Source organism: Helicoverpa armigera, chromosome 29 (genome assembly GCF_030705265.1).
Source record: "Helicoverpa armigera isolate CAAS_96S chromosome 29, ASM3070526v1, whole genome shotgun sequence".
Lineage (NCBI taxonomy): Eukaryota > Metazoa > Arthropoda > Insecta > Lepidoptera > Noctuidae > Helicoverpa > Helicoverpa armigera.
In genome coordinates, this window is record NC_087148.1 from 38674 (window position 1) to 63725 (window position 25052).

The following is a 25052-nucleotide window of genomic DNA, read 5'->3' on the forward strand; positions in this document are numbered from 1 at the left end:
TCGCAGCACAGCTGTCTTGAAAAAAAAAAACACTATATATTGGGTCGAACGAAACGCAACTCATATTTATTTATTACACTGGCAACATTTAGATCAAAACTTCAAATTAAAGTGATAGAGAATTGCGAATCCACTTTTATTTGATTATGATTAATTTTATCGTGAAAATAAGCTGAAAGCGTTACGGTTGCAGAATTATAAACGTGTGCGTTACTGGATTACTCGATACAACCGAGGTAAGACGAGCGCCGCGGAACAGAACGTGCTCAATTTTGGGTATTTGTGTGTGGCTGTCATTGCATTGGTATATATTATTTTTGTTTTGTGCCAATCTGCTGAGTAATTTCTGGCTGGTTCGGTGCGCCGTTCTGCGGGATCTTTGTTGCTGCGATCTTGACACGCTGCCAAATTTATAAGAGTTTCAACTGCGTGGAAATTGCGTTCCTTCTGCGAACCAGCCGTATGTGTGATATCGTGGACCAAGTAGTGTCTGGTGTAGGGAATGTCCCAGGATGGTCTCGCAGCCTCGGCGGGCTCGGGCCGGCAGCACGCGGCGCATGACTTGCAGGGTCGCCGCGACGCGCGCAGACCCATATACAGCGCTCCAGCCGCGTGTTTACGTCGAAACTATTAAAATGTAATTTGTAAATAATGAGATGCGCCGACACTGTGGCGATTGTCTTTGTTCTGTGTGCTTGGAATTGAGGCTGATTCTGATTTTTAATGAATGTGTTAAATACAGAGCCTACCTTAACTACCGTCCACAGTGGTAAATAACATAATTGACCGTACTGTTAGCTGGTGTCGTAGGTCAAGATGTAACATCAACAATACTGCAATTTCACCAAATACTTCTCTTCAGTATACACAAATCACCTCCAACACTAGAAAGCAATAAGTATTTAAATAAAACAACAAATCTGCTTTGCATATAAACAAACCCATATCATGTTTATACATCACAGCTTTGTATAAAAAGAATATAAAGCTGTTGCATGCTGCTCATGGATGTCTAGTGGACACCCAACATGTTGAATACTCAGTACAGTTCATAATACATTTTGTAATAATAACAACATACACTAAAATGACAGGGCAGATTAAACTTATTTGTTGGGGTTGGCTTTCAGTCACAGTCCCAGCGACAGCTTGTCTGACCTCTAATTCAATAACATTATGACTAACCAAATTGGTTATTAAACATTTTCGTATCTGAATACACTGTTGGTAAACCCTTTAATAAATAAATACTTTTCATGACTGACAAAGATGTACAAAACTACAGTTTTTCAAACAGTTTAACTGCTAGTGGGATTTTGTACAGAAAGTGCTCTTCCACAATAAAGTGCTGAATAAGATGTTGACAAACACACAACAAAGGAACAGTAATGTTGTCTCAACAAACTGTGAACCTCTGATGACTTGGCACTTCTCCACAATACTATATTTTTTATATGAGGTCAAGAAGTCTTAACTTTTATCTTTGGTAGTACACTGTTGTTCTTTCAGGATTGCCCTGTCTACTGATATTTAGAATATCACTAAATGCTAGGTAATATGCATAATAATGTATTTTTTTTAACTATAGGATAATCTATCTTATTGCTATTTACTATAATCATTGTTATATCTATATTGTTATACTGAGGCACATGACACATGTGGCATGCAACGGTAGTGACCCGTGTTCTGTACTGTTGCAGGTACATGGTAGCTGTTTGTGATGATGTCTCTGAAGCCCCGGAACGTAGACTTTACGGAGACATGGGCTCACCTCAAGGAAACGGTATGATGTTCTATAAATTCTTTATTATAAGCCTGGTTTTAGATCCATATTTGTATTTGTTGATGTTAAAAAGAAACCAGTTTATATTAAATTAGTTTTATCTAGTACTTTTATGTACTTGTCCATGTACTTCCTGAACTTGCGTGGAGTGAGGGTGGGGTGGACTCCTCTTGCTCTGTGGAATTGTTCGCTCGATTTACCGCGGCCCTGGTACATAAAAGGCCAACGACGGAACACAATGGTTTTTTACAGCGGGTGGGGACATTTGATGATTTTTGCCAACGTTAAAAAAAAGAACCTTTCTCGCTGTGTGCCCACCCTTAGACTTTACTGACAGATTAGCAGCGGTGAGGGACAGTGGCAGACTTTTACTGACTAAAAGTCCACTGTGTTCCTTCGTAAGCCTTTTATGTAGCAGGGCAGCGGTAACTCTTCCGAACAATCCCGCAGCCCCGGCGAGCCGTGGCCCAGTTGAGCTCCACTGGGTTTTGACTTGGAGTCTGTGTGTGTCAGGTGGCGGGCGTGGTGGGTCTGCGCGCGGTGGAGCGCTCGGTGTGGAACACGCGCTTCTCCGACGTGTACGCGCTCTGCGTCGCGCACCCCGAGCCGCTCGCCGACCGCCTCTACGACGAGACCAGGTCAGTGCCCCGCACACACACACACACACACACAGGTGACGCTCGGTGTGGAACACGCGCTTCTCCGACGTGTACGCGCTCTGCGTCGCGCACCCCGAGCCGCTCGCCGACCGCCTCTACGACGAGACCAGGTCAGTGCCCCGCACACACACACACACACACACACAGGTGACGCTCGGTGTGGAACACGCGCTTCTCCGACGTGTACGCGCTCTGCGTCGCGCACCCCGAGCCGCTCGCCGACCGCCTCTACGACGAGACCAGGTCAGTGCCCCGCACACACACACACACACACAGGTGACGCTCGGTGTGGAACACGCGCTTCTCCGACGTGTACGCGCTCTGCGTCGCGCACCCCGAGCCGCTCGCCGACCGCCTCTACGACGAGACCAGGTCAGTGCCCACACACACACACACACACACACAGGTGACGCTCGGTGTGGAACACGCGCTTCTCCGACGTGTACGCGCTCTGCGTCGCGCACCCGAGCCGCTCGCCGACCGCCTCTACGACGAGACCAGGTCAGTGCCCCGCACACACACACACACACACACAGGTGACGCTCGGTGTGGAACACGCGCTTCTCCGACGTGTACGCGCTCTGCGTCGCGCACCCCGAGCCGCTCGCCGACCGCCTCTACGACGAGACCAGGTCAGTGCCCCGCACACACACACACACACACACAGGTGACGCTCGGTGTGGAACACGCGCTTCTCCGACGTGTACGCGCTCTGCGTCGCGCACCCGAGCCGCTCGCCGACCGCCTCTACGACGAGACCAGGTCAGTGCCCCGCACACACACACACACACAGGGTGACGCTCGGTGTGGAACACGCGCTTCTCCGACGTGTACGCGCTCTGCGTCGCGCACCCCGAGCCGCTCGCCGACCGCCTCTACGACGAGACCAGGTCAGTGCCCCGCACACACACACACACACACAGGGTGACGCTCGGTGTGGAACACGCGCTTCTCCGACGTGTACGCGCTCTGCGTCGCGCACCCCGAGCCGCTCGCCGACCGCCTCTACGACGAGACCAGGTCAGTGCCCCGCACACACACACACACACACACACAGGTGACGCTCGGTGTGGAACACGCGCTTCTCCGACGTGTACGCGCTCTGCGTCGCGCACCCGAGCCGCTCGCCGACCGCCTCTACGACGAGACCAGGTCAGTGCCACACACACACACACACACACACACACACACAGGTGACGCTCGGTGTGGAACACGCGCTTCTCCGACGTGTACGCGCTCTGCGTCGCGCACCCCGAGCCGCTCGCCGACCGCCTCTACGACGAGACCAGGTCAGTGCCCCGCACACACACACACACACACACACACACACACAGGTGACGCTCGGTGTGGAACACGCGCTTCTCCGACGTGTACGCGCTCTGCGTCGCGCACCCCGAGCCGCTCGCCGACCGCCTCTACGACGAGACCAGGTCAGTGCCCCGCACACACACACACACACACACATACACACATACACACCCACACATACCTATCCACATACACACACACTCATAGAGCGACCGCTTGTTTATCTCTCAAACCCAGTTACCCGGGCAACCTAATACCTGTCTGCGTTAAGGCATTGTAACGTTGTACGTTAATGTCAACGTTTTAAAATACTTGCCTTTTGTTTTTTATCAAAAATATTAATACAAGGTGGGTAGAAAAATAAATAATGTGTAATATCTACCTACGGTTGCGTTTAGAAACGCGTACAATTATTTGTTTCGTTAATTAAGTATTATTTATTTCTTTTACTAAACTGATTAACGTATTTTCAAATTAATATTTATTATAACAACTTGGGTCTAGAAATAAAAATTGTAACTTAGTTAAAACTTAAAAAACAAACAGTACGTAGTCATTATCTGTATCGGTGCAACGGCACGTTGAGCCAAATTCGACTTCACGTCATTGTGATATGGTTTCGATTCTTTTACCTGGACTGCTGTACCAATGCAAATCGGATTCGTTATTGTTGCCTCCCTCCGTGAGACGCTGTTGTTACTGTGAGTTGACTGCCTCGTTGGTCTAGTGGTCGCAAGCGCGACTGCTGTGTCTGAGGTCTCGGGTTCGGTTACCGGGTCGGGCCGTAATCACTTTGTGGGTTTTAGAAACTTTCACAAAGCAGCCGTAGTCAAGTTGGTGATTGATTCATCCTCGCATCGGCGAGTACGCTAATATCGGTACGTTATTGTGATTTCTCTCCAGTGGTGTCGGATTGCCGTCCCATCATGTTATGAGAGTAAAGGATTAGTGAGTGCATCGAAGTCGGCCTTGGAAGACATTATACCAATATTACTACTTGTGTTGGTTTGCAGGAAGTTCCTGGAGGAGCACGTGTCGGGGCTGCTGCAGCGCGTGCGGGGATCCGCCTCGCTCGACAACAACGACCACAACGACGGCCTGCTCACTAGGTCAGCATACATACCGCAAACATACTCTACTCTTATAGGCCGCGTACAGAAAGAAAACTGGTAGCCGTCGCCGGTCTACCAGCGCTTATCGACGCTGATCTATTCTATTAACAGTTACATAAAGCAAGCAGATTGAAGTAAACCCGATAAGCGTAGGTCCAAAACCAGCGTTACCAGTCTACCAGCTTTCTTTCTGTATACGGCCATACTCATGTTGTAGCTCTCGGGGTTTCCACAAAAGCTTGTCAGATTCATAACTAGCACCTTTGCAATATACATGGACTAGCAGCCATTTTCTCGCTCTCTTCCCATCCACCACGCTTGGGTCTGTTGGACCCTTGATCTCTAATAATCTATAGGTTTTGTAGTTTTTGTCTATGAACAGGAGTTTTTGTGGTAGTGTGGTTTATGTGTATGTGTGTGTGTAGGTACGTGACGGCGTGGCGCGAGTACAGCCAGGGCGTGGCGTACCTCAACAGTCTGTACTCGTACCTTAACCTGCAACACGTCAAACGACAGAAGGTATGTCATCATCATCCCCATCATCATCATCCCTGAATATGTCCTGCGCAGCTGGCTGATCTCCTTACATGAGAACAGCCGCCGTGGCCGACACTCGGCCTGTATTATTGTTATGAGTACAGGGTGTGTTTCCGTGCAGGTGTCGGACGCGGAGATCATCTACGGCTCGTCCGCCACCGTCACGTGCCCCGAGCACGACGCACGACAGCTCGAGGTAACCTACTCTTGTATGCAAGACACAATAACATTCATTTCATTACAGTTTTACTATTTCTTGTACTAAATAAATGGTTTAAACAATTGTTAAAAGAACCACGTAACGATGGATTGCCTGTTCTTCTCCACAAGAAGTTGCTTTTGGAATGGGCAACTAGATATATTTTTCTGAGTTTCATGACATACAGCCTGGTGGCAGACGGAAGTCCCATACATGCTAGTTCTACATAATGTGATGAATGCCTCTATGACATAATGTGCAGGTGGGAGAACTGGGATTGGAGATCTGGGAGCGAGTATTAGTCAAACCCCTCGCCTCCGCACTCACAGGTAAGTCGTCAAACATCACACAATTCAACTTGATATAAAATATACAGTTGTCCTAGTATTGAAACTTGCGGTACTCCCTATATGTGTTGTGTAATGATCATAAAGTAAATCAATAAATAATTAATGATAATTGTTTTCTTTTAATGTAAAGGGGCTCATAAATTAGAGATGGTTCATTATTTTTATTGGATGCAGTGACAAAGCCTTATCCAAAATCGAATGAATGAATGCAAAAAATATATGAATGGAATACCTGATTATTCGTTAACCGTTAGTTGTTTCCCGTGGTTTCCTCCGTTTCCCGGAGGAACTTCTTCCCGTACCCGGCACGTATAGCATATACTCGGGGATAGTGAAGCCTTTAGGGTAAATGCAGACTAGAGCAGAGTCAAAGCGTCGAGTTTCTCAGAATGACAGCAGAGTTGCGTGAATGCTCGTGTTCCTTCGTCATCGGTTGTCATGACTTGGCTCGTGTCCCCCGCAGGCCGCATCGTGAACGCGCTGGCGGCGGCGCGCGTGTCCCCCCCCGACCCCGCGCTGGCGTCCACGCTGCGCGAGGCCATACACTCCACCGTGCAGGTGCGCGCCTTCCGCGTGCGCGCGCCGCTGCAGCTCTACCAGGTGAGTGTCATCATCATCATCATCATCATCATCACCATCATTATCATAATTAGCTAAGAGAATCGGTCCAGGTGGGGTTTCACGGGCAGGGCGGACCTTGGGTGCGAGTGCGGGGCTGCTGTGCAGACCATGTCCCACTCCCACCTCATCGCATGTCCGCTGTGCCCTAAAACTTGCTCGCGGCAGGACCTAATGAGCGCATCCAGCCGTGCTCTCACTGTGGCGGCATATTGGGCTGACAAAGTGTAGTCTCACTATAAGACATGTCATGGACACGAAAGTAGAAGAAGAATTATCACAATCATCCCCATCATCATCATTGCCATCAGCATCATCAGCCTCAGGCACTTGTATACTGCTGTAGCCTATCGCAGACCGTACTATTATAAGACGAGTGTGTGTAAATCATGAGAACAAAATTACCCCATCAACGCCGACTCCGTTGACTCCGTTGACTCCGTTGACTCCGTCCAACGTTGACCCCAGTATTGGCCCCAACGCTATTGGATAACGTGTGGACCTACAAAATGCCATTGGCTCCAACGTTGGGGCGACTGTTGGAACTAACAAGTCCCGTCCTGTCCCGTGTCTACAGCAACTAGTACTGGAGCCGTACCTCGCCGCGGCGAGCGCGTCGCACGCAGCGCTGGCGGCGTCGCTGCTGGCGGGCGGCGACGTGGCGCACTACACGCGGCACGCGCTGGCGGGGCTGGAGCGCGAGGTGGCGCTGGGCGCGCGCTTCCTGGACGCCTCCTCCGCCGACGCCGTGCGCAGCGCCTACGAGCGAGCCGCCGTCGCCGCGCACCTGCCCGCCCTGCACGCCACCGTGCGCCAGCTGCTGCGCGACGCCGCCGCCAGCGACCCCGCCGCCAGCGAGGTGAGTGTAGCACCGACACCCGCCGTGCGCACCTGCCCGCGCTGCACGCCACAGTCCGACAGCTGCCGCCGCCAGCGACCCCGCCGCCAGCGAGGTGAGTGTAGCACCGACACCCGCCGTGCGCACCTGCCCGCGCTGCACGCCACAGTCCGACAGCTGCCGCCGCCAGCGACCCCGCCGCCAGCGAGGTGAGTGTAGCACCGACACCCGCCGTGCGCACCTGCCCGCGCTGCACGCCACAGTCCGACAGCTGCCGCCGCCAGCGACCCCGCCGCCAGCGAGGTGAGTGTAGCACCGACACCCGCCGTGCGCACCTGCCCGCGCTGCACGCCACAGTCCGACAGCTGCCGCCGCCAGCGAGGTGAGTGTAGCACCGACACCCGCCGTGCGCACCTGCCCGCGCTGCACGCCACAGTCCGACAGCTGCCGCCGCCAGCGAGGTGAGTGTAGCACCGACACCCGCCGTGCGCACCTGCCCGCGCTGCACGCCACAGTCCGACAGCTGCCGCCGCCAGCGAGGTGAGTGTAGCACCGACACCCGCCGTGCGCACCTGCCCGCGCTGCACGCCACAGTCCGACAGCTGCCGCCGCCAGCGACCCCGCCGCCAGCGAGGTGAGTGTAGCACCGACACCCGCCGTGCGCACCTGCCCGCGCTGCACGCCACAGTCCGACAGCTGCCGCCGCCAGCGAGGTGAGTGTAGCACCGACACCCGCCGTGCGCACCTGCCCGCGCTGCACGCCACAGTCCGACAGCTGCCGCCGCCAGCGACCCGCCGCCAGCGAGGTGAGTGTAGCACCGACACCCGCCGTGCGCACCTGCCCGCGCTGCACGCCACAGTCCGACAGCTGCCGCCGCCAGCGACCCCGCCGCCAGCGAGGTGAGTGTAGCACCGACACCCGCCGTGCGCACCTGCCCGCGCTGCACGCCACAGTCCGACAGCTGCCGCCGCCAGCGAGGTGAGTGTAGCACCGACACCCGCCGTGCGCACCTGCCCGCGCTGCACGCCACAGTCCGACAGCTGCCGCCGCCAGCGACCCCGCCGCCAGCGAGGTGAGTGTAGCACCGACACCCGCCGTGCGCACCTGCCCGCGCTGCACGCCACAGTCCGACAGCTGCCGCCGCCAGCGAGGTGAGTGTAGCACCGACACCCGCCGTGCGCACCTGCCCGCGCTGCACGCCACAGTCCGACAGCTGCCGCCGCCAGCGAGGTGAGTGTAGCACCGACACCCGCCGTGCGCACCTGCCCGCGCTGCACGCCACAGTCCGACAGCTGCCGCCGCCAGCGACCCCGCCGCCAGCGAGGTGAGTGTAGCACCGACACCCGCCGTGCGCACCTGCCCGCGCTGCACGCCACAGTCCGACAGCTGCCGCCGCCAGCGAGGTGAGTGTAGCACCGACACCCGCCGTGCGCACCTGCCCGCGCTGCACGCCACAGTCCGACAGCTGCCGCCGCCAGCGACCCGCCGCCAGCGAGGTGAGTGTAGCACCGACACCCGCCGTGCGCACCTGCCCGCGCTGCACGCCACAGTCCGACAGCTGCCGCCGCCAGCGACCCCGCCGCCAGCGAGGTGAGTGTAGCACCGACACCCGCCGTGCGCACCTGCCCGCGCTGCACGCCACAGTCCGACAGCTGCCGCCGCCAGCGAGGTGAGTGTAGCACCGACACCCGCCGTGCGCACCTGCCCGCGCTGCACGCCACAGTCCGACAGCTGCCGCCGCCAGCGAGGTGAGTGTAGCACCGACACCCGCCGTGCGCACCTGCCCGCGCTGCACGCCACAGTCCGACAGCTGCCGCCGCCAGCGAGGTGAGTGTAGCACCGACACCCGCCGTGCGCACCTGCCCGCGCTGCACGCCACAGTCCGACAGCTGCCGCCGCCAGCGAGGTGAGTGTAGCACCGACACCCGCCGTGCGCACCTGCCCGCGCTGCACGCCACAGTCCGACAGCTGCCGCCGCCAGCGACCCCGCCGCCAGCGAGGTGAGTGTAGCACCGACACCCGCCGTGCGCACCTGCCCGCGCTGCACGCCACAGTCCGACAGCTGCCGCCGCCAGCGAGGTGAGTGTAGCACCGACACCCGCCGTGCGCACCTGCCCGCGCTGCACGCCACAGTCCGACAGCTGCCGCCGCCAGCGACCCCGCCGCCAGCGAGGTGAGTGTAGCACCGACACCCGCCGTGCGCACCTGCCCGCGCTGCACGCCACAGTCCGACAGCTGCCGCCGCCAGCGAGGTGAGTGTAGCACCGACACCCGCCGTGCGCACCTGCCCGCGCTGCACGCCACAGTCCGACAGCTGCCGCCGCCAGCGACCCCGCCGCCAGCGAGGTGAGTGTAGCACCGACACCCGCCGTGCGCACCTGCCCGCGCTGCACGCCACAGTCCGACAGCTGCCGCCGCCAGCGACCCCGCCGCCAGCGAGGTGAGTGTAGCACCGACACCCGCCGTGCGCACCTGCCCGCGCTGCACGCCACAGTCCGACAGCTGCCGCCGCCAGCGAGGTGAGTGTAGCACCGACACCCGCCGTGCGCACCTGCCCGCGCTGCACGCCACAGTCCGACAGCTGCCGCCGCCAGCGACCCGCCGCCAGCGAGGTGAGTGTAGCACCGACACCCGCCGTGCGCACCTGCCCGCGCTGCACGCCACAGTCCGACAGCTGCCGCCGCCAGCGAGGTGAGTGTAGCACCGACACCCGCCGTGCGCACCTGCCCGCGCTGCACGCCACAGTCCGACAGCTGCCGCCGCCAGCGAGGTGAGTGTAGCACCGACACCCGCCGTGCGCACCTGCCCGCGCTGCACGCCACAGTCCGACAGCTGCCGCCGCCAGCGAGGTGAGTGTAGCACCGACACCCGCCGTGCGCACCTGCCCGCGCTGCACGCCACAGTCCGACAGCTGCCGCCGCCAGCGAGGTGAGTGTAGCACCGACACCCGCCGTGCGCACCTGCCCGCGCTGCACGCCACAGTCCGACAGCTGCCGCCGCCAGCGAGGTGAGTGTAGCACCGACACCCGCCGTGCGCACCTGCCCGCGCTGCACGCCACAGTCCGACAGCTGCCGCCGCCAGCGACCCCGCCGCCAGCGAGGTGAGTGTAGCACCGACACCCGCCGTGCGCACCTGCCCGCGCTGCACGCCACAGTCCGACAGCTGCCGCCGCCAGCGACCCCGCCGCCAGCGAGGTGAGTGTAGCACCGACACCCGCCGTGCGCACCTGCCCGCGCTGCACGCCACAGTCCGACAGCTGCCGCCGCCAGCGAGGTGAGTGTAGCACCGACATCAAAACTCACTTAGTAATCACATATGTGCAATGTCTCATAGACAGGGATCGGTTACGCGGTCAAGCGTTCAAGCGGTTAGTTTTGCATTCGAGATCTACTACTACTACTTCTACTTGACTGACGCGGTCAGAATGCCTCCTGTGTGAGTTTATCTGTTGTAACGCAAAACTAACTGCTCTTTGTATGATAGATCTCTAAGCGATCCTTTTCCTTGAAATAGGGACTTCAAGGTTTGTTCTTATTCTTCACAAGGAACTATGTTAAGTGTTGACGTTGTAGTAAAATCTACTACTGTTTGTGTTACAGCGTCGCGCAGACCTGAAGCGCATGTACACGCTGCTGCGTCCGCTGGGCGCCGCCGCGCTGCGCCCGCTCGTCGACGCAGCACACGCGCAGGCCGCCGCCGACGGACACGCGCTGCTCGCACAGCCGCACAACAAGGACGAGGTACACACACACACACACACGCGCAGGCCGCCGCCGACGGACACGCGCTGCTCGCACAGCCGCACAACAAGGACGAGGTACACACACACACACACACACGCGCAGGCCGCCGCGGAGCGCGCTGCACAGCCGCACAACAAGGACGAGGTACACACACACACACACACGCGCAGGCCGCCGCCGACGGACACGCGCTGCTCGCACAGCCGCACAACAAGGACGAGGTACACACACACACCACACGCGCAGGCCGCCGCCGACGGACACGCGCTGCTCGCACAGCCGCACAACAAGGACGAGGTACACACACACACACACACACACACACCGCCAGGCCGCCGCCGGCTCGCACGCCACCAACAAGGACGAGGTACACACACACACACACACACGCGCAGGCCGCCGCCACCATGCTCGCACAGCCGCACAACAAGGACGAGGTACACACACACACACGCAGACCGCCATACGGACCGCTGTCGCACAGCCGCACAACACACACACACACACACCGCCAGGCGCCGCCGACGGACGCCTGCTCGCACAGCCGCACAACAAGGACGAGGTACACACACACACACACCACGCGCAGGCCGCCGCGACGGACGCTGCCGCACAGCACAAGGACGAGGTACACACACACACACACACGCGCAGGCCGCCGCCGACGGACACGCTGCTCGCACAGCCACACAACAAGGACGAGGTACACACACACACCGCCACGACGGACGCCGCTTCGCAGCCGCACAACAAGGACGAGGTACACACACACACACACACACACGCGCAGGCCGCCGCCGACGGACACGCTATCGCACAGCCGCACAACAAGGACGAGGTACACACACACACACACACACACACGCGCAGGCCGCCGCCGACGGACACCGCTCGCACAGCCGCACAACAAGGACGAGGTACCACACACACACACACCGCCACGCGCCGCCGCGGACACCGCTGCTCGCACAGCCGCACAACAAGGACGAGGTACACACACACACACACACCGCGCAGGCCGCCGCCGACGGACACGCGCTGCTCGCCACACAACAAGGACGAGGTACACACACACACACACATACACACGCGCAGGCCGCCGCCGACGGACACGCGCTGCTCGCACAGCCGCACAACAAGGACGAGGTACACACACACACACACACACACGCGCAGGCCGCCGCCGACGGACACGCGCTGCTCGCACAGCCGCACAACAAGGACGAGGTACACACACACACACGCAGGCCGCCGCCGACGGACACGCGCTGCTCGCACAGCCGCACAACAAGGACGAGGTACACACACACACAGACACAATAACATGTACACACTGACGCAGACATGCAGTAACACACATTTCACTTGATAACGTGCCAAAAAAACCTGACTCTAACTATACTCTGTTTGAGTAAGCATTTAAGTCAAGGTAAACAATAATCACTGAAGGGAAACATCATCATCAATCACGTTACACGTTGTATATCACACTCATGCAACGGTCACACACACAAACATATACATTGAGATATCTTCAGCTATAATGTAACATGTAGGCAGTCATCGAACATTCAGCCGACTTTAGCTACAAATCCTTAAGGAAAGTCATTTTTTCTTCAATTTTAAAACAGAAATCTATTACTTTACACCGTCCTTCTAAACAGTGGCAGAAAAAAACTCAAAAGCTACCGAATTTATAACCCCTCTTTTTGGGAAGTCGTTGAAAAGTATTTATTGATCACACTTTCTAATGGCAGTCGCCACTGTCAAACCATCTCTGTAGCAAATGACTTCTCTTGACATTTAGTTAGCCGAAACTCACCCAGTTCGTGTAATATATTTGCTATTTATAACAATATAATATTAACTAAACAGTGTTTCACAACGCGTGCTATATTATGCTTTTCATTAAACTATTAAACGTTGGTTGCATCAAAAAGTAATTGTTACTGTTTCATCTAAGGCTTTCGATTGAGTTGTTCATAGTAAATTCTCTCAGAAACTAGTTGTTTCATGCATCACGAGGGAACTATTTCCCGAATATGGTTAAATATAGTCTACTATAACCTATATAATATTAGCGCGATTTAATATTTATGGTAAAAGTTGCAATATTTGCAGTTACCTATAGGTGTGCCACAGGGCACGATTCGAAGCCCTTTGTTGTTTGTCAATGCCAAGGATTAAAGAAATTGGAATAACATGTTGTTTGTTCTTTGGAATGGAAATGTTAATGGAAAATTACGGAAATGTTACTAAAATTTTTGCTGCAACCGGCGGTTAGTCAGCATTAACACAGCAAGGCTCAGTGTCACCAACACGACGACAGCCCGATCAAGTTACAATTGGTTTAGAAGTAATGGGATAAAGTTTACATGTAATGGGATACTTGTTTCCAAAATGATCGATTACTGAACAAAGGTTGTAAATTTTCAGTTACACGAAATCTCCAATTTCATAGTTAACAGTTTTAGTTTAACCGACTGTTAGTGAGATTGAGCCGAATTATCATGTAACTTATGACGGGTTCTTATAAACATAAACGATTCGATTTGCTTTCAGACGGTCGTTTTTAATCGAGTTCCTTAAAAAAGATGTTCTAAATGTTTGTATTTTTGCCAAAAATCTTACAGGCTAAGTGGTAATATAGTATGGCCATAACCGCTGTGCACTCCCTGAGGTACGCGCGGAGAGGCGGAGGGTGACGCGGTCTGTCAGTCCGCCGTCAACGCTCGTGGCGGCAGGTAGTGTCATTTGTATCGGACCGTCAATGTCAGATGCACATGAGATAAAAATTCAAAGATGGGTCGTGCGTTATCTCGAGATGTAAAAACCGTGATTTTTTAAGTGGCTGAATATTTCAAGAAAAGAAAAGTAGACAGAGAAAGCTTTCCGATCATGAAATATCATGTCCAGAAAAATGAAAATGATTACTGGAATCGCGATTTTAGGTTCATTCATAACAAAGCAAGACTGATTCAAGTTCCAATGGCGACATGGACCATGAAGATGATGACGAAATGGAAGATGAAGTTGAAACAGAATCTATGTCGGAATAACTTAACTTCTTATACTATCTACATATATCTATTTGTTTGTAATTATAGTAAATTTTCAATAAAAAAATCCTGATTTGAATTTTAACTTTAGTTCTCATTCATCAACTGTCTAGGTATTTTAATACAATATCAAGCATAATATAGATTCCGACCACCGTTCCGCCACAAGTCCTGCCTTAGAAATGAAAACTGATATCGTTCGATTTGTCTGACGTATATCGATCTCATGTGAACTTATGCTCTTTTTTCCTCGCCTCCCACCTCGCCTTGCATACCTCAGGGAGTGCACAGCGGTTATGGCCATACTATAGTAACCGTCCGTTAGCGAAACGAGTCGTTATAGATAGATGAAAGTTGAGCAATTGCTAGTGACGCTCTGTTTGCCCGCAGCCAGCCGATTTGTACGGAAACGGCACCGAGGTGCGTGCACTCAACCGTGTCGACTCTCTGTCCTCCGTCTCTCTCTAACCGCTGCTGTGCGAGAGAGACGGCGACATGAGTCGACATCGTTGTATAATATACTTGTCATTATGTACATACGCTTATGACCTTAAGTTTATTATATTTTTAGTTTATTGCTATCGACGGTACATTTCTATTTCCGAATGTTTATTTATTGCTATTTACTTTAATAATTTATATATTTGCTTCTCATTCAACATTCATTTGTAGTATATCTTGTTTGATATTATCATTTCATTCAGCCCTTGTTAACATAACTTAGGTACTAACGATATTTTGTTATTTACTTGGTTTTGGTTTCTTGCTCTTTAAGAATAAGATTATATATTTTCCTGTGTTCTTTCAAGAACTTTGTATCTACCTATGTTAAACAACTGAATAAAATGTCTGATCCCAGGAGGCGTCAGTGTATATTCACACAAATTTTCATCTAAATCGATTCAGCAGTAGAACCATCATTTGTTATTGTAACAGAAATGTCTAAACCTTATGTCTAATGCTTCCCCGTGCTAACTTCTGGATTTCTCATTAACTGGACTTCAAACAGCCAGTACGCCATCTTGGGGAGGCCGCCATATTGGATTTGTAATGACGTTTCTTAGCAGTTATGTATTGCCATCAGAACTCAGAGCTTGTGCAAAATTTCATCCTAATCGGAGACCGGGAAGTGGGTCAAATTAAGATTCCAAGATTGTCTTAGACTTCTGCCTCATTAGGACGCCAATGGCGACGTCGCCGGCTACGTATCCAAGCAGTTAATATTGAAATGTATGGTACCTAACTCACTTGACGACGGTTTGGTAACGTCACCAAATTGGTAGCGTGGCCACGAGCTATAGTTCTCTACGGGGTTTTTGGATACTTTGGCAGCTTGGCGACGATGCCTCTTTTGCCACTATAATGTACACGGTACAGTGCACCTCGCGCACTCAGTCGCCAGTGTGGTCGCCAGTCAACGTACGATTTCTTCAGCGACGACGTAAACAATTGACTGTCGAGACGCCATGGCCACTCGACTTGGCGACCTTTGGCTGCCATAAGTAGCCAGGCGTGCGCCGGTGGCGACGTCGCCATGGCGTCTGAAGCTAATATGCTTGTGTTTGCCAGGCTCACACGCACTTCGTGAGCGCGATGCTGGCGCTGCACGGCAAGTACAGCGCGCTGTTCGGAGACGTGTTCGGCGGCGCGCAGGCCTTCGTCGGCGCACTCGATAAGGTAATAATTACATTACATCAAAAGTAGGCTGATAATCTCTCTCTGATCTGATTTTTGAGGGTCTAATTAACAAAAGATAGTCCCCAAAATTCCCGTCCTTCACTACTTTTTAAATTGAATAGAATATTAGTTTGATTTTATTTTTGACTTTAATAAGACTTTCATGTTCATCCTAGTTTGCAGATTAATTTAATTTGAATATCGATTTAATTTACTCCACATTATAGGTTCGTATTATAATATCGATTTATTTTTTTACAACAAACAAAGAAACTAAGAATTTTCCAATAAAGCTAGTCATCAATTTCGAATTTGACCTTTCAAAAGTTGACCTTGACCGTTCAAAAGTCGACCGTCAAAGTCTGCATGTTTTGGGAGTCAACTCCCAAAACATGCAGACTTGGACCTTGGATGGTTGACCTTGACCTTGACCGTCCCCCCCTGTAGGCATGCAGCGCGGTGGTGAACTCTCGCTTGCCGCTGGAGACGGGCGCGCGCGCGCCGGAGCTGCTGGCGCGCTACTGCGACGCGCTGCTGCGCCGCCGCGGTAGTGACGCCGACGACAAGCTCGCCGCCGCCATCGTCGTCTTCAAGTACGTCGACGACAAGGACGTCTTCCAGAAGTACTACGCGCGGGCCCTCGCACGCAGGCTCATACACCAGCTCAGCGCTAACATGGAACAGGTCAGATACACTATATACTGCTAATATAGGTTATGTTCATTTTAGGAGTCCGATTCTGCTTAGTTAATTATGTCAAAATTTTTAGGACATTCTAATACTATAGGAGTTGTGGTTGTAGAATTAAAGGCACCTTTGTAGTTATGTGGATTTATTGTATCTTCACAGTGTTTACAAAAATTATACTTTGCACTTTAATAATGTAACTACAATCCTACAGTGAGAATTAAGAAGGACACGTGGTATCGCAATTTAGTCTCCCTAGACACACTCTTAAAGACTGCTAGGCTATCGAATAAGAGGGTGCTTACTGAATACGAGTGGACTGCGGGGCTATCGCACTCGGATCCGTCTAGTTAACGAATGAACTGGTACCGCAGTCGTTGTAGTCGTTGCTGTCGAAGACTGGGTGACACGTTGTTTGTATGTGTGCGTGCGCTGGTGGTGATGCGTCATTGTATTGAGTTGTTTACTTGGTATGTTATATACTACAATTTAATTCATCGCAATTACAGAGCTAATACTATTGCACCGCAGTAGCCGAGAAGTCGCGTGATAATCAATCATAAGTAGAACACGTGGTAAAAATATTGCCAGTGTATTCCATTTCAGACTGTATTGTTAACATTACATATAATATGAAACATAACGTGTTGTCATGTTTGTGGTTCAGGAGGAGGCAATGATCAACCGTCTGAAGGCGGCGTGCGGCTACGAGTTCACGAACAAGCTGCACCGCATGTTCACCGACGTGGCCGTCTCCGCGGACCTCAACGCCAAGTTCCAGCAGCACCTGCGCGACAACAACCTCGCCTCCAGCACCGGCTTCTTCATCCAGGCGAGTGTGTCATCCACCCCCCACCCCCAGCACGTCACGCCGACACTCACCCAGCGACAACAACCTCGCCTCCAGCACCGGCTTCTTCATCCAGGCGAGTGTAACCCCCCAGCACGTTACGCCGACACTCACCCAGCGACAACAACCAATAAATCTTCTTGAATAAAAAGGTGAAGGAAAACATCTTGAGGAAATCTGGACTACTAACCCGCATTGGGCAAGCGTGGTGATTAACGCACAATCCTTCTGCGCGTGAGAGGAGGCTGCAGCTAAGCAGTGGGACTATAAAAAGGCTGGAACGATAAGTATGGAGCTACAATATTTGATGTAGTACTGTTGTGGTGCAGGTGCTGCAGGCGGGCGCGTGGCCGCTGGGCGGCGCGATGGCCCCGCTGGCGCCGCCGCAGCAGCTGGAGCGGCCGGCGCGCCTGTTCGAGGCCTTCTACCGCGCCTCCTTCAGCGGCCGCCGCCTCGCCTGGCTGCACCACCTGTGCACGGGCGAGCTGCGCCTGCGCTACACGCCGCGCCTCGTGCACGTCAGCGCCTCCACCGCGCAGTGCGCGCTGCTGCTCAGCTTCGAGACTGTGGACACGTGGCTCGCGCGGGAGCTGAGGGACTCGGCGCAGCTGCCGGGCGAGGCGTGGGCGCGGCACCTGCGGCCGCTGCTGGACGCGGGGCTGCTGCTGGCGGCCGGCGACGTGGGCGCGGAGGACGCGGAGCCGGCGCCCGACGCCACGCTCGCGCTCAACCTCGCCTTCAGCTCCAAGCGCACCAAGCTGCGCCTCACCGTCGCCAACGCGCCCAACCATACAGGTCACGCACTGTCTCATACCAACACCCACCGACCCCACTGGCATAATGAATCCCACTATCATTATGACCACCACTGCCATAATAACCCGTCACTGTCATAATGACCCCTCACTGTCATAATGACCCGTCACTGTCATAATGACCCCCCACTGCCATAATGACCCCTCACTGTCGCAATGACCACCCACTGCCATAATGACCCCTCACTATCATAATGACCCCTCACTGTCGCAATGACCACCCATTGCCATAATGACCCCTCACTGTCGCAATGACCACCCACTGCCATAATGACCCCTCACTGTCGCAATGACCACCCACTGCCATAATGACCACCCACTGACAGAATGACCCCTACTGCCATACTGACCCCCCACTGCCATAATGACTCCCACTGCCATAATGACCTCCACTGCCATAATGACCACACTATCTTAATGACCTCCCCCTGTTGTCGCAGGTGGCAGCGGCAGTGCGAGCGGCGCGGCGCCGGGCGAGGCGGACGCGGCGCACTGCGACGACGACCGCAAGATGTACCTGCAGGCCGCCATCGTGCGCATCATGAAGCAGCGGAAGGTACGCACACACACACACACACACACACACTACACCGTCACGACCGCAAGATGTACCTGCAGGCCGCCATCGTGCGCATCATGAAGCAGCGGAAGGTACGCACACACACACACACACACTACACCGTCACGACCGCAAGATGTACCTGCAGGCCGCCATCGTGCGCATCATGAAGCAGCGGAAGGTACGCACACACACACACACACACTACACCGTCACGACCGCAAGATGTACCTGCAGGCCGCCATCGTGCGCATCATGAAGCAGCGGAAGGTACGCACACACACACACACACACTACACCGTCACGACCGCAAGATGTACCTGCAGGCCGCCATCGTGCGCATCATGAAGCAGCGGAAGGTACGCACACACACACACACACACTACACCGTCACGACCGCAAGATGTACCTGCAGGCCGCCATCGTGCGCATCATGAAGCAGCGGAAGGTACGCACACACACACACACACACTACACCGTCACGACCGCAAGATGTACCTGCAGGCCGCCATCGTGCGCATCATGAAGCAGCGGAAGGTACGCACACACACACACACACACTACACCGTCACGACCGCAAGATGTACCTGCAGGCCGCCATCGTGCGCATCATGAAGCAGCGGAAGGTACGCACACACACACACACACACACTCACGACGACCGCAGATGTACCTGCAGGCCGCCATCGTGCGCATCATGAAGCAGCGGAAGGTACGCACACACACACACACACACTACACCGTCACGACCGCAAGATGTACCTGCAGGCCGCCATCGTGCGCATCATGAAGCAGCGGAAGGTACGCACACACACACACACACACTACACCGTCACGACCGCAAGATGTACCTGCAGGCCGCCATCGTGCGCATCATGAAGCAGCGGAAGGTACGCACACACACACACACACACTACACCGTCACGACCGCAAGATGTACCTGCAGGCCGCCATCGTGCGCATCATGAAGCAGCGGAAGGTACGCACACACACACACTACACCGTCACGACCGCAAGATGTACCTGCAGGCCGCCATCGTGCGCATCATGAAGCAGCGGAAGGTACGCACACACACACTACACCGTCACGACCGCAAGATGTACCTGCAGGCCGCCATCGTGCGCATCATGAAGCAGCGGAAGGTACGCACACACACACACACACACTACACCGTCACGACCGCAAGATGTACCTGCAGGCCGCCATCGTGCGCATCATGAAGCAGCGGAAGGTACGCACACACACACACACACTACACCGTCACGACCGCAAGATGTACCTGCAGGCCGCCATCGTGCGCATCATGAAGCAGCGGAAGGTACACACACACACACACACTACACCGTCACGACCGCAAGATGTACCTGCAGGCCGCCATCGTGCGCATCATGAAGCAGCGGAAGGTACCACACACACACACACACACTACACCGTCACGACCGCAAGATGTACCTGCAGGCCGCCATCGTGCGCATCATGAAGCAGCGGAAGGTACGCACACACACACACACACACACACACACACACCGTCACGACCGCAAGATGTACCTGCAGGCCGCCATCGTGCGCATCATGAAGCAGCGGAAGGTACGCACACACACACACACACACACTACACCGTCACGACCGCAAGATGTACCTGCAGGCCGCCATCGTGCGCATCATGAAGCAGCGGAAGGTACGCACACACACACACACACACTACACCGTCACGACCGCAAGATGTACCTGCAGGCCGCCATCGTGCGCATCATGAAGCAGCGGAAGGTACGCACACACACACACACACACACACACTACACCGTCACGACCGCAAGATGTACCTGCAGGCCGCCATCGTGCGCATCATGAAGCAGCGGAAGGTACGCACACACACACACACACACACTACACCGTCACGACCGCAAGATGTACCTGCAGGCCGCCATCGTGCGCATCATGAAGCAGCGGAAGGTACGCACACACACACACACACACTACACCGTCACGACCGCAAATTATTATCATAGTAGATTGGGCATACATTTTTTTTTAAAAAAACGTATGCACTTTAAATATTCTTTCCTTCGATTGTCTTTTTATCGGCGAACTCATCTCGCTATTGCAATCTCATGTGCGTTTTGTGGTAATTAGCCGGAACTGTCGACGCGTGTTGTCGTCACGAAGTACGGCGCCGAACTGAGCTCAGTAATGACAGCAAGTGCCCTCGCCTCTCCGCTGCACCGCGCATATACCTGAGACGCGGGCGACTAGTTCCGCGCGGAGTATACTAACATCGCGTGTCGTGTGCAGGTGCTGCGCCACACGGAGCTGATCCAGGAGGTGGTGTCGCAAGCTCGCGGCTCCTTCGCCCCCTCCGTCGCCATGATCAAGAAGTGCATCGAGGCGCTCATCGACAAGCAGTACCTCGAGCGAGCACCCGCCGCCCTCGACACCTACTCCTACCTCGCCTAGGTGAGTGTCTAGCGCCACTGTCGCCACGCGGCAAGCAGTACCTCGAGCGAGCACCCGCCGCCCTCGACACCTACTCCTACCTCGCCTAGGTGAGTGTCTAGCGCCACTGTCGCCACGCGGCAAGCAGTACCTCGAGCGAGCACCCGCCGCCCTCGACACCTACTCCTACCTCGCCTAGGTGAGTGTCTAGCGCCACTGTCGCCACGCGGCAAGCAGTACCTCGAGCGAGCACCCGCCGCCCTCGACACCTACTCCTACCTCGCCTAGGTGAGTGTCTAGCGCCACTGTCGCCACGCGGCAAGCAGTACCTCGAGCGAGCACCCGCCGCCCTCGACACCTACTCCTACCTCGCCTAGGTGAGTGTCTAGCGCCACTGTCGCCACGCGGCAAGCAGTACCTCGAGCGAGCACCCGCCGCCCTCGACACCTACTCCTACCTCGCCTAGGTGAGTGTCTAGCGCCACTGTCGCCACGCGGCAAGCAGTACCTCGAGCGAGCACCCGCCGCCCTCGACACCTACTCCTACCTCGCCTGGGTGAGTGTCTAGCGCCACTGTCGCCACGCGGCAAGCAGTACCTCGAGCGAGCACCCGCCGCCCTCGACACCTACTCCTACCTCGCCTGGGTGAGTGTCTAGCGCCACTGTCGCCACGCGGCAAGCAGTACCTCGAGCGAGCACCCGCCGCCCTCGACACCTACTCCTACCTCGCCTGGGTGAGTGTCTAGCGCCACTGTCGCCACGCGGCAAGCAGTACCTCGAGCGAGCACCCGCCGCCCTCGACACCTACTCCTACCTCGCCTGGGTGAGTGTCTAGCGCCACTGTCGCCACGCGGCAAGCAGTACCTCGAGCGAGCACCCGCCGCCCTCGACACCTACTCCTACCTCGCCTAGGTGAGTGTCTAGCGCCACTGTCGCCACTCGGCAAGCAGTACCTCGAGCGAGCACCCGCCGCCCTCGACACCTACTCCTACCTCGCCTAGGTGAGTGTCTAGCGCCACTGTCGCCACGCGGCAAGCAGTACCTCGAGCGAGCACCCGCCGCCCTCGACACCTACTCCTACCTCGCCTAGGTGAGTGTCTAGCGCCACTGTCGCCACGCGGCAAGCAGTACCTCGAGCGAGCACCCGCCGCCCTCGACACCTACTCCTACCTCGCCTAGGTGAGTGTCTAGCGCCACTGTCGCCACGCGGCAAGCAGTACCTCGAGCGAGCACCCGCCGCCCTCGACACCTACTCCTACCTCGCCTAGGTGAGTGTCTAGCGCCACTGTCGCCACGCGGCAAGCAGTACCTCGAGCGAGCACCCGCCGCCCTCGACACCTACTCCTACCTCGCCTGGGTGAGTGTCTAGCGCCACTGTCGCCACGCGGCAAGCAGTACCTCGAGCGAGCACCCGCCGCCCTCGACACCTACTCCTACCTCGCCTAGGTGAGTGTCTAGCGCCACTGTCGCCACGCGGCAAGCAGTACCTCGAGCGAGCACCCGCCGCCCTCGACACCTACTCCTACCTCGCCTAGGTGAGTGTCTAGCGCCACTGTCGCCACTCGGTGCCACATGGCCTGTCGAGCCCCACTGACAGGCTAGGACGGCGCTACTATTGGCACCCGCGCCACAATGGTGCAACTGTTACTCGGCTGCGCAACTACTGTGAAGAACGTTGTGATATTTATTTAAATGTTGAGTCGTTACTTTTCCACTTCGCCATTTAAAAATTATTTAATTATGTTAGCTCTTTGATTTCCTCTAAATAAATATCACACATGTGTACACATACTAATGTAATGACATTTTATATTTATTTATTTTAATTATTTCCCTAGCTGATGACAAGGTGGCGCTGTCCTGGGTACGAATGCAAGGAACGGAACGTCATATCTTATCAACGTCATATAACTGTCATGTCGTATAACGAAACGTTTTTGTCATCAACAATTTAAAAGATAGAAAATAAATGGAATAAAAGGAGAAAAGAAGTCAGTCGGATTATTGTCCGAATGTCATTCAAATGTGTGCATTTGAAAACTATCAGCCTTACTACAAAAACTTAAACATCCGTTGAACACTTGTCTAGTAAAATGTTGCTGCAAAACGGATCTTTTTTCAACGTCAATCTGCAAGGTTTTTATACAAATGTTCAACACATGTTTAAGTTTTGTGGTCGACGGAATATGTCCAGAAATCTGAATTTCTTGGGTCTCGGCTCAAAGGGTTCGGTGCAATGTTTTTTTTTATTTGGCAAAGACAAACTCACGTAGTAGGTACAACGCCATATCTGTCTTTTTGTTCGGGAACTATTTTTTTTTAATTCTCAAAAAAAACCTCCCATTGCGTCGAAATATAGTTTAGTACTTTTGTATCGACATAGTTGCGTAGGTGACAGACTCGGTACGTGCTAGAGTTGCCAAGTAGTCGATAGATATCATGTCGATAGTTAGTGATATCGTGTGAGCATGCAAGGACATCGATAGTGCGCGGTAACGGCTCTAGTTATACGGTAGCTGTATCGACACTTGTATAAAGTTTTTAATATATTGACTCATTCGTGCGGCGGTCGGGCTCGACGCTCACCTCTAACACATTTTCATACATTATAGATTTTACATAAACACGTTTTGAATAGTGTTTCTTGAATGATCGCGTCCATCAATGTTGTGAACACTTTGTGAACATGCAGTTTGTGTTTCTCTGTATTTATTAGCGCGAGCTGCGGAGTGGACAGTAACGTATGGTATTGTTGTTAAAGGTAGCGCGTTCGAGTCCCGGCGAGCGCGAGCCTAGCGCCGACATCTGTTGTATATCTAAATGTACAATAATATATATAATATTTAACGCTAGTAGAGGGCGCTGTCGCGTCGACTATAAATAATTATTATTAAAATAAACTTGTACGAACATCGTTAGCGGCGTTTTATTTGATCCTCGTCCCATGTCGTCACTCACTAGCGGACTCGGAACCTGGAAGTTGGTGATTCATACACCCGTGCATCGGAGAGCACGTAAATGTGGTGTCGGATTGTCGTCACATCGCGCTATGAGAGTGAAGGAATAGTGAGTGCACCTGTGTCCAAGCAAATGCTTGTGCACTATAATATGTCCTGCGCAGTTGGCTGATCTCCTTACATGAGAACAGCCGCCGTAGCCGACAATCGGCTAGGAGGAGATCATCATATCTACTAGCTGCGCATTTTGGTAATTACTTCAGTTTAACTTACTCAATATCTCTTAAAACATACTTTTGTAGTAAATTACGAAAAACTAGTAGTTTTTCCCCGCGGTTCCACCCGCGTCCCATGGAATCTACTGCCCGTACTTACTGGGATAAAATATAGCCTATGTTACTCTCGGGAAGAGTGTAGCTTTCCAACAGTGAAAGAATCGTTCTAATCGGTTCAGAAGTTGTAGAGCCTTTAGAGTAGGTACAAAGAAACGAAAAAAACATATTTCCTCTTTATTAGTATAAAAGTATAGATTATACGAGTTATGCCCAATTCGTCATTTTAGTGATTTGGCATCCATAAAAAACGTGTCCCAGTTGGTCATTCAATAAAATATTTTATTTTTCTTAGTCCCAATTCGTCATCCGTACTTTATTTAGTAAAAAGTACTGTCATCATGTTTTCTTTATTTATGTTGGTTATGTTTTTTCCGAATATGGCAAGACACTATCAATAAAATCGCGATTTCAACGAAGTCACACAACGCACGGCCAAAATCAAAATACCAGGATCGCATAAATCAGATGAGTAATATCAAATCAACGAGTGTCCATGGAATTGCCCACCATGTACTAGGACCGCATAAC

At 53.7% G+C, this 25052-nt stretch overlaps 1 protein-coding gene across 1 annotated transcript; it reads left to right on the forward strand.

Annotated features, from left to right (window-relative positions):
- The first annotated feature begins 57 nt into the window (after nucleotides 1-57).
- On the forward strand, nucleotides 58-23162 carry LOC110383316 (cullin-2). Its single transcript, XM_064042593.1, has 17 exons — nucleotides 58-236; nucleotides 1704-1786; nucleotides 2300-2428; nucleotides 4771-4862; nucleotides 5291-5384; nucleotides 5524-5598; nucleotides 5864-5930; nucleotides 6415-6551; nucleotides 7147-7428; nucleotides 11009-11149; nucleotides 15781-15888; nucleotides 16336-16572; nucleotides 17243-17407; nucleotides 17755-18220; nucleotides 18681-18796; nucleotides 21093-21254; nucleotides 23071-23162. The coding sequence occupies exons 2-16, from the start codon at nucleotides 1724-1726 to the stop codon at nucleotides 21252-21254; spliced, it is 2334 nt and encodes a 777-aa protein (XP_063898663.1). The 5' UTR covers nucleotides 58-236; nucleotides 1704-1723; the 3' UTR covers nucleotides 23071-23162.
- The last annotated feature ends 1890 nt before the right edge of the window (nucleotides 23163-25052 follow it).

What these genes read in the sequence shown, in the direction of transcription:
- LOC110383316 (XM_064042593.1), top strand. Translation starts at nt 1,724, where the DNA reads ATGATGTCTCTGAAGCCCCGGAACGTAGACTTTACGGAGACATGGGCT. An exon ending in AACGACGGCCTGCTCACTAG is followed by an intron (nt 4,863 to 5,290) that starts GTCAGCATACAT and finishes GTGTGTGTGTAG; the next exon opens with GTACGTGACGGCGTGGCGCG. An exon ending in CCTCGCCTCCGCACTCACAG is followed by an intron (nt 5,931 to 6,414) that starts GTAAGTCGTCAA and finishes TGTCCCCCGCAG; the next exon opens with GCCGCATCGTGAACGCGCTG.